The 18,220-nt window shown below is 36.2% G+C and overlaps 1 protein-coding gene across 17 annotated transcripts in view; it reads right to left on the bottom strand.

The window, feature by feature from the left end:
* Nucleotides 1-18,220, bottom strand: part of Patj (PATJ crumbs cell polarity complex component) — a 353,456-nt gene that overhangs the window by 263,042 nt on the left and 72,194 nt on the right. For all 17 annotated transcript variants that reach the window (XR_012449877.1, XR_012449876.1, XM_074079945.1 and 14 more), the window contains exon 17: nt 15,692-15,820. Coding sequence is in view for 15 of the 17 variants with exons in the window: in XM_074079945.1 (XP_073936046.1) it covers nt 15,692-15,820 (129 nt within the window). In the remaining 2 variants the exon portion in view is untranslated. The remainder of the gene's footprint in view (nt 1-15,691; nt 15,821-18,220) is intronic.

Below are 18,220 nucleotides of genomic sequence, written 5' to 3' on the forward strand. Positions count from 1 at the left end.
AACAAACTGGACTAGCGATGTGGCTCAAGCAGTAGAGTGCCTGCTTTGCAAGGGTGAAGCCTGGATTTCAAAACCCCAGTCTACCAAAAAAAAAAGTTCCCTCCAATGAGAAAACTTCCCCAACTCCCCAGAGGCCGTTAAAGCATTTGTGATGCTATAATGTCCATTAAAGCATTTGTCACAATATATTTTCCTTACCTGCCCTGACCTTTCAGAACTACCTAGGTTTTCCTATTAGATATAACCTTGCATTTTCTTTTATTCATATGTGCATACAATGTTTGGGTCATTTCTCCCCTCTTCCCCCCGCCCCCTCCCTTACCTACCCCGCTCCCTCCCTCTCCCCCACTACCAGGCAGAAACTACTTTGCCCTTATCTCTAATTTTGTTGAAGAGAGAGTATAAGCAACAATAGGAAGGACCAAGGGTTTTTACTAGATGAGATAAGGAAAGCTATACAGGGAGTTGACTCGCATTGTTTTCCTGTACATGTGTGTTACCTTCTAAATTAATTCTTCTTGAACTAATCTTTTCCCTAGTTCCTGGTCCCCTTCTCCTATTGGCCTCTGTCATTCTAAAGTATCTGCATTAGTTTCTCTGCATTGAGGGCAATAAGTGCTATCTAGCTTTTTGGGTGTCTTACCTATCCTCATACCTCCCTTGTGTGCTCTCGAAGACTATGCTGCTGGGTGCTGGTGATGCATGCCTGTAATCTTAGCTACTCAGAAGGCACAGATTAGGAGGATTATGGTTTGAAGACAGTGGGGCAAATAGTTTGCAACCTATTTCAAAAAACCCCATCACAAAAAAGGGTTGGTAGAGTGGCTCAAGGTATAGACCCTGCGTTCAAACCTTAGTACCACAAAAAAAAAAAAAAAAAAAAAAGCTTTGTGAGAACAAGAGTATATTTGCTTGTTTACTGCTTTATTTCTTCCAGGGCCTACTACAATGCCTGCCAAATAGTAGGTACCAAAATTTCAAAATATTTAATGACAGCCTATCCAGTTTCTCTCTCCTCAAACTATAAGTACACCAAAAGCAAAGGCCATTTCCTATCATATATGAACAACTGTCAACCTTCTTGAGTTTTTGCATGCAGGTGTTGTAAGAGTCTGACTTACTTGAACCTATATAATCTTCACACCAACCATGACTTTCCAGATGAGAAAATGAAGAGAAAAATTAAATGACTTAACCAAAGCACACAGCTGATAAATAGCAGAGCTAGAACTTAAATTGACCAGTTAAATTCCAGAGTTTAGTCACTCAGCAAAGTTGTTTCTCTACCTGTAAGTAAATTTTTTGCTAAATGAATAAAGGCTGAAAGAATGCAAACCTGTTAGAAAATAAATTTATCACCTTTCTCAGTCTAAAACTGAGTCCTTTAAATATGAGAGGCATGTATTTCAGTACCTAGAAGAAGAAAAGTTGAGCACAGAATGTGCAGCATGTCTGCACGTACAGGTAAGTCATGTCCTTCTTTGCCAAATTTTAATTTATGTTTACTTTGCAAGAATCCCCTCATCTAATAAGCATAAGAACACCTTTATATGAATAGATGCAGACATGTGACAATCATTATGCCCAAATGGATGGGATTCAAAGTTTCTGAAGTGCCCATAAAATGTATTATACAAGTATTTGTGTCCATTCCCAGAGATCAAAGAGACCAGACTTCACATAAAATCCAGCAGAGTGCAGGGGTGTCACCTGTGGTGGGGAGGTGGGTCCATTGAAATGTGGGCTCTGTCAGCAACAGATATCAATTAGGTGTGCAGGGTTCTAACTACGGTTACTCCAAAGACTCAAATACAAATACAAGCAAGCAACTCTGGCAAACTCACTGGAAAAACATAAAGCAGGGAATGTAAAATAAAGAAGACACAAAAGGAACTAGCAACAAAAATGGTCACTGTTTAAAAACTGGCATTTTAAAAATAATGCCAATGTGAGGCACACCCAGAGGATTGCTCTGGCATTTAACGTCTATATGCTTTGCAGTACTGCCTCAATGAAAAAAACCAAAAGTCAAGGTATAACACTGCTTTAACCACAATCAAAATAAAGAACATCTTTTGGATTTGTTTGCTTTTTACATGTATTCTGCAACTAACACCCAACTTAAAAACATTAAGTAACAGGGCAAGAATTCAGAGACCACACAGCAGGATAGCTAAGAGATAGGTTCCAGCTTATTTCAGATAAAAACTTGTCTACAAATTCCTTTACTTTTGATAATTTTGGCACTCATTATCAACTGAGTATTTTGAGATAAGCACCTACTAGACTCATGAGGAAACATGGTTCATTCATGTAGTTTTACTTGTAAGTCATCAGGGTCTGTGTTCCGGGGTCTAGCAGCTCACTGCAGCAGAACACCTGCTCTGGGAATGCAGTGCAGAGTCCTAAACCAAGGAAGAAGTGGTTCCTGGGCAGGAATGGCAAAACAGTGTCAATCAACTCTGAAATAAGAGTTGAAACAGAAAGTGTTCCATAAATGGAAAGAAAAAACCTACCAACCAATGAACTCAAGGATATGGTACAGAATTAGGTTGAAAGTTTCGTTCTACAAGTTTTTCTTTACTTAAATTAGGACGTATGCTTCAAAGATAATTTTGAAGGATCTATGTACACTAATTTCTGGACAATATCAATAGTTAGCTATGCAATATTTAATAAAGGATTGTCCAAACTAAGTAATAGTCAATAAGAGAAAACCATGAAAACAGTTAGTAGTCAAATATTAATTCCTTGAAGAGCAAAATGTGAACTTCATTATTTAAACTAAGGATTATTTAAACTATAATTAATTAATGGCTAAATTTTTTAAAAAATAATATCTCACCGAAGTAGCTAAAATGTGGAAAACAGAAAGAAACCATTAAATTTAAAAGGGAGAAGGTTAACTATTTTGACTTGGAGGTAGGCAAAAGAAAAGACTGGGTACGAAGAATCAAAGGCAAGTTTCTTCTACACACACACACGTATACGTCTCAAGGGGGAAAAAGTGACACAGAAACTTTGGTGCACAGTTGGCATGAGTTGAAATCTCCATTAAAAGCAGTACCAATCAAAAATAGGAATTCAAAGATTTTTAAAAGGGGAAATGGTAAGTATGAGAGTCAGAGAAGACAGATATTCAAACTGTTAGTGGTAGGATGACTGTGAATTAGAATTCAACAGACAAGCTGTGAGCCCCAACTTGGTCCAGGCCTGGCTACATAAAGTTTCACAAGTGTCTTCATTTCTCTGAGTCAATTTCCTCAAATGTGGGATGAGAAAGCTGGATATGTGAATTATATCCCTTCCCCAATTGTAAAATGCTACATTTGACAGTGTTATCTTGAGTCAAATTTGTCCTTAATTTCTACCAGTCACAAAACCAGTATAAAAAACAAGTAGGGAAATGCTGCATAAACAATGAAAAAAAAGTCCACTACAGGTACAACAGTGACATAATTTTAGCTAGTGATAACATTTAAAAACTCATAAAAAGGTCACTGACTACACAAGACTAACTTCCTGAGTATTCTACCATCCAAACAAAACAAGAAAACCACAAAATACATATGACAATATGTACTCTCCTTTGTAAGACAAATCTTAAAACACCTTTTTCTCCCCCTTTGCCATTTTAAGATAGTAATAAATAAATTTTTTTTTTAATGACAGGGTCCATTAGTTGAATTTGAAAATCAGTAGACTAGTTCTGGTTTAAGATAGTGGGATATAACTATTTCAAAAGAGCTTCTTTAGATTTGACCAGTAAGCTAAGCATTTACTTTCAAGAAAGACAAATAAATATATTTATAGTGAATGTAAAGTATAAATGAAGAACAATGAGCAAGCTATCTTATCTAAACTCTAATCCCTTTTTAACTGTTTTATAACATAGCAATTACCATAACACCACCATGTTCAAAGTATGTGCCCACAAAATACATTCAGCCCACTCAAGATAGAGTAAACTGTTATGTTTCCTGATTCCTAATGCCTTATTGCTTCTTAAACACTATTAGCTACTAAGAATAGATTTCTTCACACATCAGCACAGAACTAAACAGTCCTTGAGCAGCACGGTATTGCACATAAGGCGATTAAAAGTGCGATGGAAGGTAAGTGGACAGGAAACTTGCTAAATGATCAAAATATAATCAAAAGGAAACAAAACTATATAAGCTTGCATATAATTGACTCATATATCTTAGTACTTTAAAAATCTATTTTGAGCTGTCATGGCGCACATCTGAAATTTCAGCACTCAGGAGGATGAAACAGGAGGCCCATGAGCTACATAACAGGATACTGTCTCAAAAGAATTTGTTTTTTAAAACAAAAATCCCCTGGGATTGAACCCAGGGTCTCACTCATGCTAGGCAAGTGTTCTATCACTGATTTATATCCCTACTCTAAAAATCTAAGCACCATAACAACTAAAATGGTTCAAGCAGGAGTCCCATAGGAACCACTCTTGGAAACTGGGTGTCAGTGGCTCACGCCTGTAATCCTAGCTACTTAGGAGGCTGAGTTTGGGAGGATCTATGCTTGAGGCCAGCCAAGGCAAAAAATTTGCCAGACCCCATATCAATCAATAGCTGGATGAAGTAACATGCACCTGTCACCCCAAGCTAAGCAGGAGGCTGAGTACAGGAGGATTGCCATCCCAGGCCAGCTTGGGCAAGAAAGTTTATGAGACTCCAACTCAATGGAAAAGAGCTGAGAATAGAGGTACATGCTTATCATTCCAGTGATAGAGAAAACCATAAAATAGGAGAACTGAGGTCCAGGCCAGTCTGAGTAAAAAGCAAGATCCTATCTCTAAAATAATGAGTGTGAAAAAGAATAGAGGCATAGCTCAAGCAGTAGAGCACCTGCTAGCAAGAGTGAAGCCCTGAGTTCTAAGCCCAGTACCTCAAAAAAAAAAAGGAGAGAGAGAGACCACTCTTGAAAGAAATTACTCCCTCTTATCTACTCTTCTGTGATATGTTCTTTGGATGCTTTATTTCTTGAAAATTTTATGTCACGGTGTAATTTCCTGATTTTCTAATTTACCACTTAGCAGTCACTCCTGATCCAAACCTTTTGCTGGTTATATGGAAAACAAAATGAGATGCAGAACTGTCTTTTATCTGGCTGAAAAGCCTGGGGCTCCACTAGGCACAGAGCTACAGTGAAGTACAATTACAATGACACGAGTTGCAGGGTGAACATACCTGACATTGGTGAATTGTGTCATTAAAAGTGGCTAAAATGGTGGGGTTTATGGTAGGTGTGTTTAATCACAACATTTTTAAATGGGGAAAATGAATTTAAAATAAGAAATATCCCAATATCTTTCAGGAAAATATTACATTACTTGAAGATTATTATGATGCAGGGAGAGCACAGACATGTAAAACTTTTCAAACCTTTCAAATACTAAATTTGGAATGTATCTTAATTTTCTAAGCAAATCACTTAATTTAAACATAAATATTAGCCAAGTAATATTGGTCAAGTTGTCTAGTCTCTGAGACTTGAGTTTGTCATCTGTAAATGGAGATTCACAGATACACAGTTGTTAGAAGCACTGCATAGTAAAGTGCCTAGTAAGTCCACAGTTGTCCCTTCATACCCACTGCTGCTATTGCTATTGCTATGATAATGAAAGAAAAGAATTAAGTAGGACATAAGAGCTGGAGAGGTTAACACTTTTTAACTCATTTATTGCACTTTACATTCAACTGAGCATATGTAACTTAGACCAACAGTGCTGTCATTTGCTAAACTGTTTGTGACGTTACACTTAAATGCTAACACATGAAAATACGGTGTTGAACCTACAATTTCCAAATATGCAGACCTTGAACCTCCCAAATGTACCCAAAAAAGCCTCATAACAACATGACATCTTCAATACTCATAACCCTTGCAGATACTGAAAAACAGGAGCCATCTCTAAGCTAGGAGGTTGTATGACAACTCCTGCTGCTACATCAAAGACACAAGATAGCCCTCATTCTTTAAAAAAGATTCTACGTAATTTTTTTAATCCTTAAAAGGCTATCCAATACTCCAAGATATGCAGCACACAATGTACAGAATAAAAACTGCTAACTTTGAAACTATCCAGGAAAAAAACCAAGGAGTCCTAGTGGGAAACTCCTGGCAAACCACACGCAGTTCATACTGTGGCAGCAAAACCCATCAAATCTCTGCAGAGCTTTATCCAGGTGAAAGGAATAAAGACAAGGGACCACAAGCTTCAGGGATAATGAGGAGCAAGGACTAGGGTATGGCCTCAAGTACAGAGAACCTGCCTAGTAAGCAAGAGGCTCTGAGTTCATGCTACCAAAAAAAAAAAAAAAAGGGATAAAGAGAAGCAAAACTATTAAATAAATATATCTTTCCAGAAAGACAAAAACAGAAATTTCTACCATCTTCAGCTAGGCTATAATTGGGAAGAAAAAAATAATCAGTATTGTTTCTGGCCTGAAGTTTGCATTTTCACCCTTCTGGACTAGAGGACTCACCACTACCTTAACTGGCTGGTAGTGAGCAAATTCCTTAACCTCTCAGCATCAGTTTCTCTATCCAGAACATGAAGATAATTACAGGACCAACCTCCTGGGGTTGTAGAAAAGATGAAATCAGTTAACATACACAGGGCACTTCAAACAATGCCAGAGAGAGTACGCAGTACATAATTGTTGGCCATTATTACCTTGTGGTCATGATTGCCAAATAAAAAATTAGAATGTAAGGTTTCTCAATGGATTTTTTCATTAAAAGGAATAAAATTTGAAAGTTTAGAAAGACATTAAATAGTTACTAAGGAAAATAAAGACATGAAATCAGGACTTACATTGATTCCAGACCACTGTCTTTTCCTAGAATGTCCACTACTGGCCTGTCCACACAGCAGGCCTCAATTCCTTTCGAAGGCTGTCTAGCTCCTAAGAAATAATCCTCAGAGTAGATCTTATTTCTGTCATTGCTAAAATCATAATGTATGGTGCAGAGTGGTACATAATACTCTTTCCTTTATTATAACTTAACTTATGCTTATCTATTGCCTCTTCCAAATTGTATTTAAACTCTGAGAACAGGACTTTGTCTGTTTGCTCACAGCTAGATTCCCCAGGATTGGAACAGTGCCTGGCATAGAACATCTGAATGCACCTGTGACATATGTAAGATCTTTAAAGGGAACGTGTTTTTTCACCTATATATTCTCCACACCAGCTCATACTTAATGAATGATAACTTCTTTTGAAGGTGAGAGTGAATGATGGGCATACCAAACCTGTGCCAAGTCTATATTTAAAACTTATCATCATCATTTTCCAACAAACAATAACACTGATTATTTTGTGCAGAAAAAAATATGGGCATTTATATGAATCTTTTTATTTAGACATTGCAACTTTATATTAGAAATATGATTTCTATTTTGGGAGTTATTATTTTAGAAAACCGAGGATACAAAGCTTATCTGAAGTCCTTAACAGTACATTATAACCTGAGTCCAAACCCAGGTGACCTTTCTGTCTCACAAGTTAGTGCTCTGAACCATACTGTATATTCATAGAGTGACTGTGGTAAGTTTAATGCCTGTTTAAGATAAAACAAAGAGGGAAGGGCTGAAAGTAGAACTTGAGCCCTCGAAATGGCATATGAGGTTCAGTCAATCCTCCTCATGCATCATTAGCAAATTAAACCTCTGTCCTAAAAGGAGGCAGCACGACTTCTTGGCCCTCAACGAGAAAGCATGGCTTCTCTGGATCACAGCCTGCCTCCAATGACACCTACCTACAGGACACCCTGCCACACTCTAAGAAGGGCTATGGCTTTCATTATCCTGGTCCTCAATGTTGGCATCAGAATCAGGTGGAACTTCCAAAACAAAGCCATGTCTGGAGGTAGAGACTGGTGAGGAGATGCCTCTGCAGACTGAATTTCTTCTTTAGATCTACTCTTTTGTTTAAAAATACTTATTCTTTATTGTTATTATTATTATTATTATTACACGGGAGACACAGATACATAACAAGACTTATATCCACTCACTTCCTAGAATATCTTGAGGAAGCACAGGAGAGATGTGATTTTTAGGTGTTGTAGTAAATCAGAGCATCTTTGAGCCTGTATTTTAGCTCTCCATGGTCAGTTGATAAACACTGTATTTATTGTTTGTCCATTTCTGAAATACTCACTAAAGCTAAGACAACCGCTAGATCATTTTCCTCACCTCCTCAGCCATGCCCTCTAGTGTGAAACAGAAGCAGGCATGTGTTAAAAGGAAGGCTCCCCATGAGAAAGCACCATCCAGCTGACGAGCACTATTCTCTTTCACCCCCATTAGACATAATCGGACTTTTTGCCAAATTTGTATTCCAGAGCCATGAAATTCCCACAAAGTTCAACACCAGGCCCAACTTAGATGTGGGAGGCCTCCTGCTAACTTCATCCCCCTGCAGCTGCCTCACTAAGGCAAGCTTTTGATCTGTACTATCTGGATTTCAAGCTGATATACACACAGCCTCTTTGATCTCTTATTAAGTGGCTTCTGGTCTCCTGATGCCTTTAGTCGTGCTGCAATGAGGTTTTTGGAAGTCAGTCGTCATCCTGAGCACACTACAAACTCCACACACCAGGAGTGGGCTCCCTTCATTCACCCACTTTGCAGGCTTGAAAAGCAATATTTAAGCCATGAGAGATTTTCCCCAGTAGCCACAATCAATCCACTCCATGAACACACTACTAAGAATTATTTTTCAAATGAAGCAGCTTAAAATGATTTAAAGGATACAGAACTTTCCCATAGAGGGAAAGGAAGCAAATCCTCTGTGAAAAGAAATCTTCAGCCCAGTTGGCACTGGAGCTTACAGTTAATAAAAATAAACATGGATAGGAATCAGGGATGGGCAAAAAGTAGCCTTTATCAGTTCCCCTAAGTCCCGTTAAGAAAAACACAACCTTTAAATGCAGCTGTGTTGCTTTTCACAACAGCTTCATGTCTGTGTGAGAACACGAATATCACCATTAGTAGGAAACTGACGGCATCTTGCTTAGTGCCACCATCTTATGCGGCTGTAATGAGCCCAAAGAGCTCTTTAAAAATTAAAAAAAAAGACAAAAATAACCCAAAAAGAAGAAAAAGAAAAAACATAAAAACACAAAAACCAGATACCAGTCACCATATTCTAAGACTGCTTGAGCATTAAAGTGAAACTATGTAACTTCAAATACTTGACTATCCTATTTGGATTCTGGAAAAAGCATAGTTCTGTACCTGACGTTTTAATGTTACTATTCTTTGTACAGCTATACGTTAAAATGATGTCAATATCCATCAAATTCTATATGCAGGGTTCTGAACACTCATAAGATAAGTTGAATGTAAAGATACTGGGCTTCCACTGGCTGCTGACCATTACCAGCTGATAGCTATATCCACTTAAACTCTCGAATCTCCTGGCAAAAATAAAGGTGCTAACCCCCTTCCCATTTTAAAGCTCAATTTCCTGATAAAGAAAATTAAAATTGGTAGAAGAAATAGGAATAGACTTTTAGACACTAATATCAAAGTATGAATATAAATACTTTATAACCACTTTGCTACAAAGGCCAATAATGAATTACTGCCGTAAAGTTGAAACAAAATTGACAGTTATATATTGCTACCACTTAATCTGTCCACATTATGAAAAACCATTAGTAAATCCCTTAGTGACACATCTGCTTACACTATTTTCTAGGAGAACTACCTGAATAAGTAAATGACTCTACATAAGAAGGCATCAACTTTAAGTGATCTAAATGTATATGTCTCACAGTCACCTTCAAGCAATTTGGTAAAAATGCACTAAAATTTAAATGGTATATACTCTTTTGATGAGCAACTGGACTTATAAAAATTTACCACCAGATTTATTGTCACCATTCTTTTTTTTTTTTTGACAAAAGAATATGACAAAGATCTACTACAGCCTCACTTAAAATATATACCAAGTGGGCACAGGAGGCTGACTAAATAAATTATTGTATATCAACAATAAAATATTAGTCATTAAAAAGATTTAGGCAGTTCTATAAACACCAAAATGAAAGAAGATGCAGTTGAAAATAAAAACACAGAGGTTAAAGTGTATATAATACACTTTATACATCCCATTTATGTGTCAAAAATTTTAAAAAACATTATATAACACAATAAAACTATTACTTATGTGACCACACATGTATAAAATATTTCTGAGAAGAGAGCCATCAAAAACAGTGTTCTCTTATCTGGAAGAGAAGGTAGATTTGTCATAAGATGCCTTCATGTACCTTTGAATTTTTACACCTAGGTACATATGATCAGTTAAAAAAAAAGAATTTTAGTACATTCAGAAAGCCAACTAAAAAACAAAAAAAACAAGTTTAGACACACACATGAAATTTATGCAATCCTTTCATACAACATTTTAAAATCTTTTATAAACAGGATTTGGGGATGTAGCTCAGTGTAGGGCACCTGGCATACTCAAAGCTCTTGTTTTGTTCTCCAACACCACAAAACAAACAAAACAACAAAAGAATCTAAGAGAGTTAACAGTCAGTCACAACTACGCATTAAGCTTTCCTCACAAATTCAAAGGCATACCATATCCAAGACTCCACAACACCGTAGCATGACGCATTCACACTAACTTTGACTTCATAACCCATTTCTTCTGTTAAAAAATTAAATAAAGACCGTTCACTTTTATGGAAAGGACTATTTGCACTATTCTTTTTAATGAGTCACCATTTGCCTTTGGACTTTCAAACACACTGCTAACAGTAATATGTAAGAGTCACCACTCAACAACTGTGCCGTATGCTTTCTACTTTTCTTTCTCTCTCTCAACATTGGAGACAAACCCAAAGCCTTTCAAAAATACCTGCTTTGGCAAAATTTGAGTCAGTCAGGAGGAAAGAAAAATGGAGAATAGGATGTAGGAGAGAAGAGAATTATTGGTTAATAAATTTTACCTTCTAAATCACTGAAATTCAAAAGTACCTAGGATGGCAATATCATGGCTAATGTTCAAAAATTGGCTAATGTCAAACATTTCCAGTGAATTATAATCATGAGGGGTTATTCAAAGTTCGCCATAAATCAAAACACCAGAAAATACCCACCTGCCATGTTTAATTTATAAGGTCAACTGAAGGTAAAATCCATATAGCTTAAAAGTTTTTCAAGCATTTTGGTAGAAATTAAGAAGTACAGACTCTCAGACTACCTAATAATTGCCTCATAACTGAACGTTAATCTGCAACAAATTACTTTGTACTAGTTTAAGTTTCCTAAATTTGCAATTATCTTCTTCTGAAGCAATAAATACTTGTTTGAGAGTACTGTATTAATTTTTACTATTTACTAAACTTTCATAGAAGCACTAAAAATGAGAATACTGTCTCGCAGCTTAGTCTGTAAGAAATGAATTTTTTTTCCAAGCTGGAAAAATATGAAGATCTGCTGTAACAAATTTATTATAGGGATGCCTTTAGTATAATAAAATGCGGATGGAAATACTACTTACAAAGAAAGGAGAAATACAGTATTATGTTTAAAAGCATGAAGACCTGGGGCTTGGCTGTGTGAGTGCAAATTCAGTTCTACCAAACACTATTTGTGTGACCTTATCCCAGTTACTTACTTCTCTGTGCCTCAGTTTCTTCACTTGTAAGGCGAGGATGCTCCTCATCCTTGTGGGAAAACATGAGCTAATGTATGTAAAGCAATTACAATAGGGCCTAGCATATAATAAGCACTCCATAAATGTTGTCTGTTATTACTGAATTTATACTTTACTTGTGTTAATGTTAGTGTATTAATAATATTCTATGAAAGCAATATTCAGAGAAATAAAGCCATTATACCTAAGTACTATAGAAACAAAATAAAGATAACTAAGACATGATATAGAAACCTCACTTACAACTTGAAAAAAATCATGCTATAAAAACTTGTAACCAGACTTCTGAAGTTCTGTTGCTTAGAAACACAGTAAATAGTAAAGGTGTATATTCATACAGCATTGTTTTCCAAGATGCAACCCTGTGGTACGAAGTTCTACAAAAACCAGTGAATTCCACAATACGACACACATGCAGGGCAGGGTTTGAGAACATGCACTACACAGAGCGATGCCTAGGCATATCTGAGACTAACAAATACTCTACCTCTGCTCAAATAGCCAACAAAACCTACTATCACTTCACCCTAAATCCAACGAAAAACTTCATAACCTGAGTTGTATTTGCTGTCTTCCCTGCTGTTTCCTCTTTTTCCTTTGCCCTAATCTTGTTTAAAATGCCTTTCATGGAAGTGAATTTCCACACTTTGTTCTTTGGCCATATGACTGTCTTCTGTCTAGGACTCTGCGTAAGACTCAGCTCCTTCATTTCCGGTAAGAAGGCATGCTTCTTTGCTTTGCTTGGCTACAGGAATCTCGCATTTCCATAACGTAACATTCCATACTCCTTACACATTAATTCACTTAATTCATACAACACTTTCACTGAGACATGATCATGTCCATTTTACAGATGTGAAGTTCCATGACCGCTGATGACATAAGTGTACACACCGGTAATCCTATTCAGGGGGCAGAGATCAGGAGGATTGCAGTTTGAAGCCAGCCCAGGCAAATAGTTTACGAGACACTATCTCAAAAATACCCTTTAGAAAAATAGGGCTAGTGGAGTGGCTCAAGGTGAGGGCCCTGAGTTCAAGCACCAGTATCTCAAAAAAAAAAAAAAAATTTAAAAAAAAAATCTGTTAGTTAGAGAAGTGGTTAATTGACGTTAACATTCCAAAGCAAAGTCCAGGATCTTCAAGACTGCAGGTCCTTTATACCTCCGAAGCTCTCTTACTCTACTTCCCCCAGAGGTTAAAATGTCTCTGTAGCACTCTAGTACCTTTTTTTTTAAAGGTTAACTTATTTTGCTTTTATGTGAAGTTATTAGAATGCAGACATCATTGACAAGATTTTCTTTTTCTTTTCTTCTTGCAGTGCTGGGAATCAAACGCAGGGCCTTGTGCATGTGAGGCAAGCTCTCTTCTACAGTACTTCTTATTCTAAATAACGCTCAGTCCAGCAGGACAGGAATCTGCCTTGGCCCTATTCGGTACCCTAATAAATTCATACAGGACACACTGAATACTGAAACAGCAAGGAACATGGCCTTTCATGGCTTTTGCTAAACCTTTGCCTGGCTTGCAAAAAATATTTTTCAACTTTAGAATTTATTACCTAATTATAACAAGGGACAGTATAGTCAATTAATTAACTTACCTCAAACCAAATTTTAAATTGTGCTCAACTGTCATTTAAATGTCATAGTAAGTAAACAATTTCACATACCACTGACAAATGGTGAAAATGTGCTATACACAACTGTGACTTGAGATTTGACTTAAGAAAAATATTCAGTAATGAATCTTTTTTCCTTTCAAGGTTTAGATACAGATGTAATTAAACTGAGCCTTCTCATGTGAGCCTACACACCAGTTAGGAAATTGAGTATTTTTTTCTATCAGTTCTTTGAGAAACACACAAAGGCAAAAAGAATATCTAACACTTTTTGCCCCAAAAGTAGTTTATACAATTTTGCAGAAATGAGTTTGTATGTGTGCTGATGACTATGAGGAAGACAAGAAAAACTCAACTCTAGATTTTAGAAATAAAAGTAAAATTTCAAAAAGCAATAGAAATTAGAATGCATACTCATGTAGTGAAGGAAAAATAATCCCCGATTAAAACTATTTTTTTTTAAGTGTAAAGCTCAAAACTGATTAAGGGATGTTTCTGCCAACTAGAAATTAAAATAAAGATAAAGACTATCAAGTTTTTCTTTCTATCCCTTATTGAAAATTCTTTTTTTTAAGTTCAAAAATACTCCTTTCCTTTAACATGTGCAATTCTCAAAATATAAAACTTAGATTTGGGGATATAGTAAGTGAACTGTTTTTCCAGATGTGCAAGGGCCTGGGTTAGATCCCCCATATTGGTAAATAAATAAATGCTGTAAATAATGTCATTTAAGAAGGTAACCACTGGGCTGGTGGAGTGGCTCAAGCAGTAGAGTCTGCGTAGTAGGTGTGAGGCCTGGAGTAGATAACCAAAAGGTATAAATATTTATTACATAAGAATGCAAGTATACACCAATCCATATAATAATGGAAAATAGCTGAACATCTAGACTACATCTTAAAGGTGTTTTTTAACTTAAGTCCCAATTATGAAAATGGTTAACAAATTCTCATTGAATTCAGACAATCCCAGTTAATTTTAGCTAGACTCAACTTGACTTTATTCAGTCATTCTGCAGGTATTTACTGATCTATGTGCTAGGAAACAGGGAGAAGAGGAGCAAAGGAGGTAGTCCTTGCCATTTGCTTTATGTGACCCCAGTATTAGCCAATACACAACACTCCAGAATCTAAAAGTATTGATGTTTCTTGATGAAAATATTTCCCAAAATCTTCAATTGATATCAATGCTCACAGTTCAATAATATTCCAAAAAGAAACTCTGACACAAAAGGGTTATCTGGCACAGAATATACCAACAAAAGTAAAAATACTTTCTTATAATCTGCTCCCGATTGCCTTATTATGTTAAAAAATCAATTTTGTATCATTTTGCAGTTTATGTACTTTGATAGAGTATATTCTGCTTTACCAAACCACAGCGTATTCAGGTAGCAGTAAAGTTTAAAATATGCATCTTAACAGTAAACTAACAGTTTTAATTCTCCCACATAATCAAGGATAAAAGACAAATTGTATAGATATGCAAATAATGTAAACATGTCCTATGGTGACATTTTGCACCCCCTCCCAATGTATAAATAACTTTAGCATAGCTAGAGTTGGAGTTGCTATAAATATTTAAGTACACAGATGGCCAGGCAAAGTGGCACTCATGTATAATCCCAGTGGGAGGATTTCAAGTTCAAAGCCAGGCCGGGTTACACGTGGAATTGTAGGCCAGCAAGGGCTATGTAGCAAGATCCTGTCTCAAATCAACAACAACCAAAATGTTATGTATCAATGTAAACATATAATTTCACCAAGAGCATTTCCACTTATTTAAATTCACTGAGATTAATTGGTAAACAAAACTATAAAAGTCTTATATCAAAGGGAAGAAGGGAAAGTGAGAATGGAACTGATTGCTAATGTGTACAGGGTCTCTTTTTGGAGTGTGGAGCACACTCTAAAATTGATAATGATGCACAACTTGTGACTATACTAAAAACAAGTGACCTGAATGCTTTAAATCAATGAATTTTGTAGTACATGAAATATAGCTCAATGAAGCTAGTGGAGACTCATTTTTAAAAGCTCATCAAATAATTAAGTTATAAATTTTTTAAAAATAAAAACTAAAAAGTTCCTCAAGTTTTCATCCATGTGTATAAAAGTAATACCTCCCTTATTGTCCAGTATTATATCATCCATGATTACATGTACTAAACAAGCTACTAATTTTAAAGGTAACAATAAGAAGTACAACATCACATGTTTGGCATTCAGCTTTGCTTAAATCAATGGATGCTTTAAACAATTACCATTTCACAAAACCTTAACATAAAGCAATTACTCCAAAAAACAAAACAAGAAACAAAAGCAAAACAAAACAAAAACCCTTCAAATGGGTTCTTATACCTGGTAATCCAAAATGCTGAATCCCAAGCCTTTATGGTCCTTTATAAGCTCAACAATCTTGACTTCAGGAGACCACAGGGCTAACTCTCCATCATCGTCTTCAGTATTAACATCTATACTGTGGTAAACCTGAAACACCAAAGACAAATGCTTCAAAACACCATTCTTTCTATTCTGAAAAGAATGAACATATCAGAAATCTCACGGCTTCTTTTCAAACTGGGAATTCTCTTCGGCATGCGTAATTCTTCTTTTTGATCTTTTTTAAAGAGGCCATGCACTGGAATACACACAATCCAGGAAAAGATCCATATAAAAATCAAGCATTTAAAAATACAGATGCTCATACAGTTCCTTTTTTAAAAACGTTAAGTACATGTTTCATTGAAAGTATAACACTAACCTCTTATACTTCAATGAGTTCTGTCATCCCATTTGAAGCATAAAAGGAAAAATATGCAATTTAAGTAAAAGTGAAATAGCACACAAAGTAGTAGCAAATAAGATGTTTAAAAAGCAACATCTGGATTCATAATTAGAGTAATACACAGAGAGAAAGAGGCCAACACAGAGACAAGTCAGAGCAAGACAGAAGAAAACTTCTGCTGACTCCTAGAGATTTTCAAGAAAAAATTTACGTGAAAACAAAAATCCAAGTCCTTGGGCATTATGTAATTCTATAACTAAGTAAAAATTACTGATTTGAAATAATGAAAATCCTTTCTTAGAGGAAAATGCTCAGCACAACTGCCTATTACACAAGTCCTTCATTTTGTTTTCTAACTTCACATCCCCAGTCCCTCTAGTCTAGATGCCTTGTCTTTTCAGGGAGAAACAACACTGCCATGTGGGATTCCAAGAACCTAGAGGCGACAGTCAATAGGTCCACTAGGTAGAAGGGCAGTGGCTCCTTCAAAACCTTCCAAATCAGGTCCTATGCGGAAATCTAAGGAAAGGGTGAGGAAGGCTGAGTGTAGTGAAAATGTTATGTACTCATGCATGAAAATGGAAAAGTGAGACATGCTGAAACTATTCCAGGAATGGGGAAGAGGAGGAATAAAGGACAATGACAGAGAGGGTGAATTCAATTATGATATATTATAAGAACTTTTATAAATGTCACACAGTAACCCCAGTACAATGAGAATATAACTTCTAAAAAAGGAAAAAAAGAAATATAAAGAAAAAAAGAAAGGAACTCATACAGCTTAAAAAATAAATACAAAACCAATGGGAAACGCACTGTGCTATATTAAAGAGTTTAAAAAAAGCATTAAAATGAAAAAACACTTCTGTTTTTATACTACTTATAGCACTGTATTATTTTCCTCTGACTTACCTTCCCCCAAATACTCTGGGCTTCTATAGAGTGCTGCAGGCTAGAATGGGAACTCTGAGGCTGCTGCACTTCCCTTGATGATCCACTCAAGCCCCTACCCCCTGCCTCATGTAGACACTTGGCAAATATTTGTCCAGTGCATTAATGTACCATGTACTTTTGAGTGTGTTTCTCACAAAATGCATTCTTAATAAAGCTACAGAATAAATAATTTTTAAAATTATTTCTCCTTGTAGTCCTCATCCTCCCACTTCTAAAAGCAACTTTCTTATGACCTTGGATGATCTCAGTAAACAGAATGAAAAATGCATCATTTCTACAAACATTTTGAGTGACCTGGCTAAGAAAATCCATTTAATGGAATCAAAAGGGGTCTATAATTTGGAAAAGCACCATGGCTAGTACAAAAACCTTCAAATTGTTGCTGCAGATCATGGAAGGTCAATACCTAAGCCATGGTGTATTGAATTTAAACCCAGGAACAATTTCTTAGTTCTCAAATCATAAGACCTAAACTTAGTGGGAATGTTATGGATCAATAACCTCTGTGTGCCCCAGCCTGAGGAAGTTATGTACCTGGAAAGAAAACACTTACATTTTCCAATGAAAATGTAACCTATAAATGTACTGACGGCCAATACAACACGACTGATGTTTTCTGGGGCATTTAATATCCTCGCTGATTAACGAGTATTGGAATTTTGGCCTAGCCACCTAACTAGGTAAGAGTTTACAACATAAATGGATATCAGGTTAAATGAAAAAAAGAGAAGGAAAAGAAAGCCAAGATTTCAAGAAACCACATACAATTATAAAACACAAGTTTTAAGTCATCCCAGGTGCATAAGATATTGTGCTCCAAAACGAAATCTATCACTCTGATATAATCAATTCGGCATGACTCTCATATTTACAGAATGGAAGGCAATCAACTAATGGGCAGCAAGGTGGACGTTCGGCATAATTCAAGCTGCTCCTCAGCCATTGTGGTAAAACATGACGAATAGGAACACAGGGTCAGCAAGCTGGGCTGATGATTTATACACCCTAACGGATTAGATTAAAGGCATTTTTATCAACCTTCAGAGGGAAGCCACCATCCACACTTCACCTTAGGAAGGATAGCAAATGTAACAAAAGAGTCCTCTCCTTGAAATTTTTTTTTTTTACAAAAGATATACATTTTTTTA

The sequence above is a fragment of the Castor canadensis genome, chromosome 7, assembly GCF_047511655.1.
Source record: "Castor canadensis chromosome 7, mCasCan1.hap1v2, whole genome shotgun sequence".
NCBI lineage: Eukaryota > Metazoa > Chordata > Mammalia > Rodentia > Castoridae > Castor > Castor canadensis.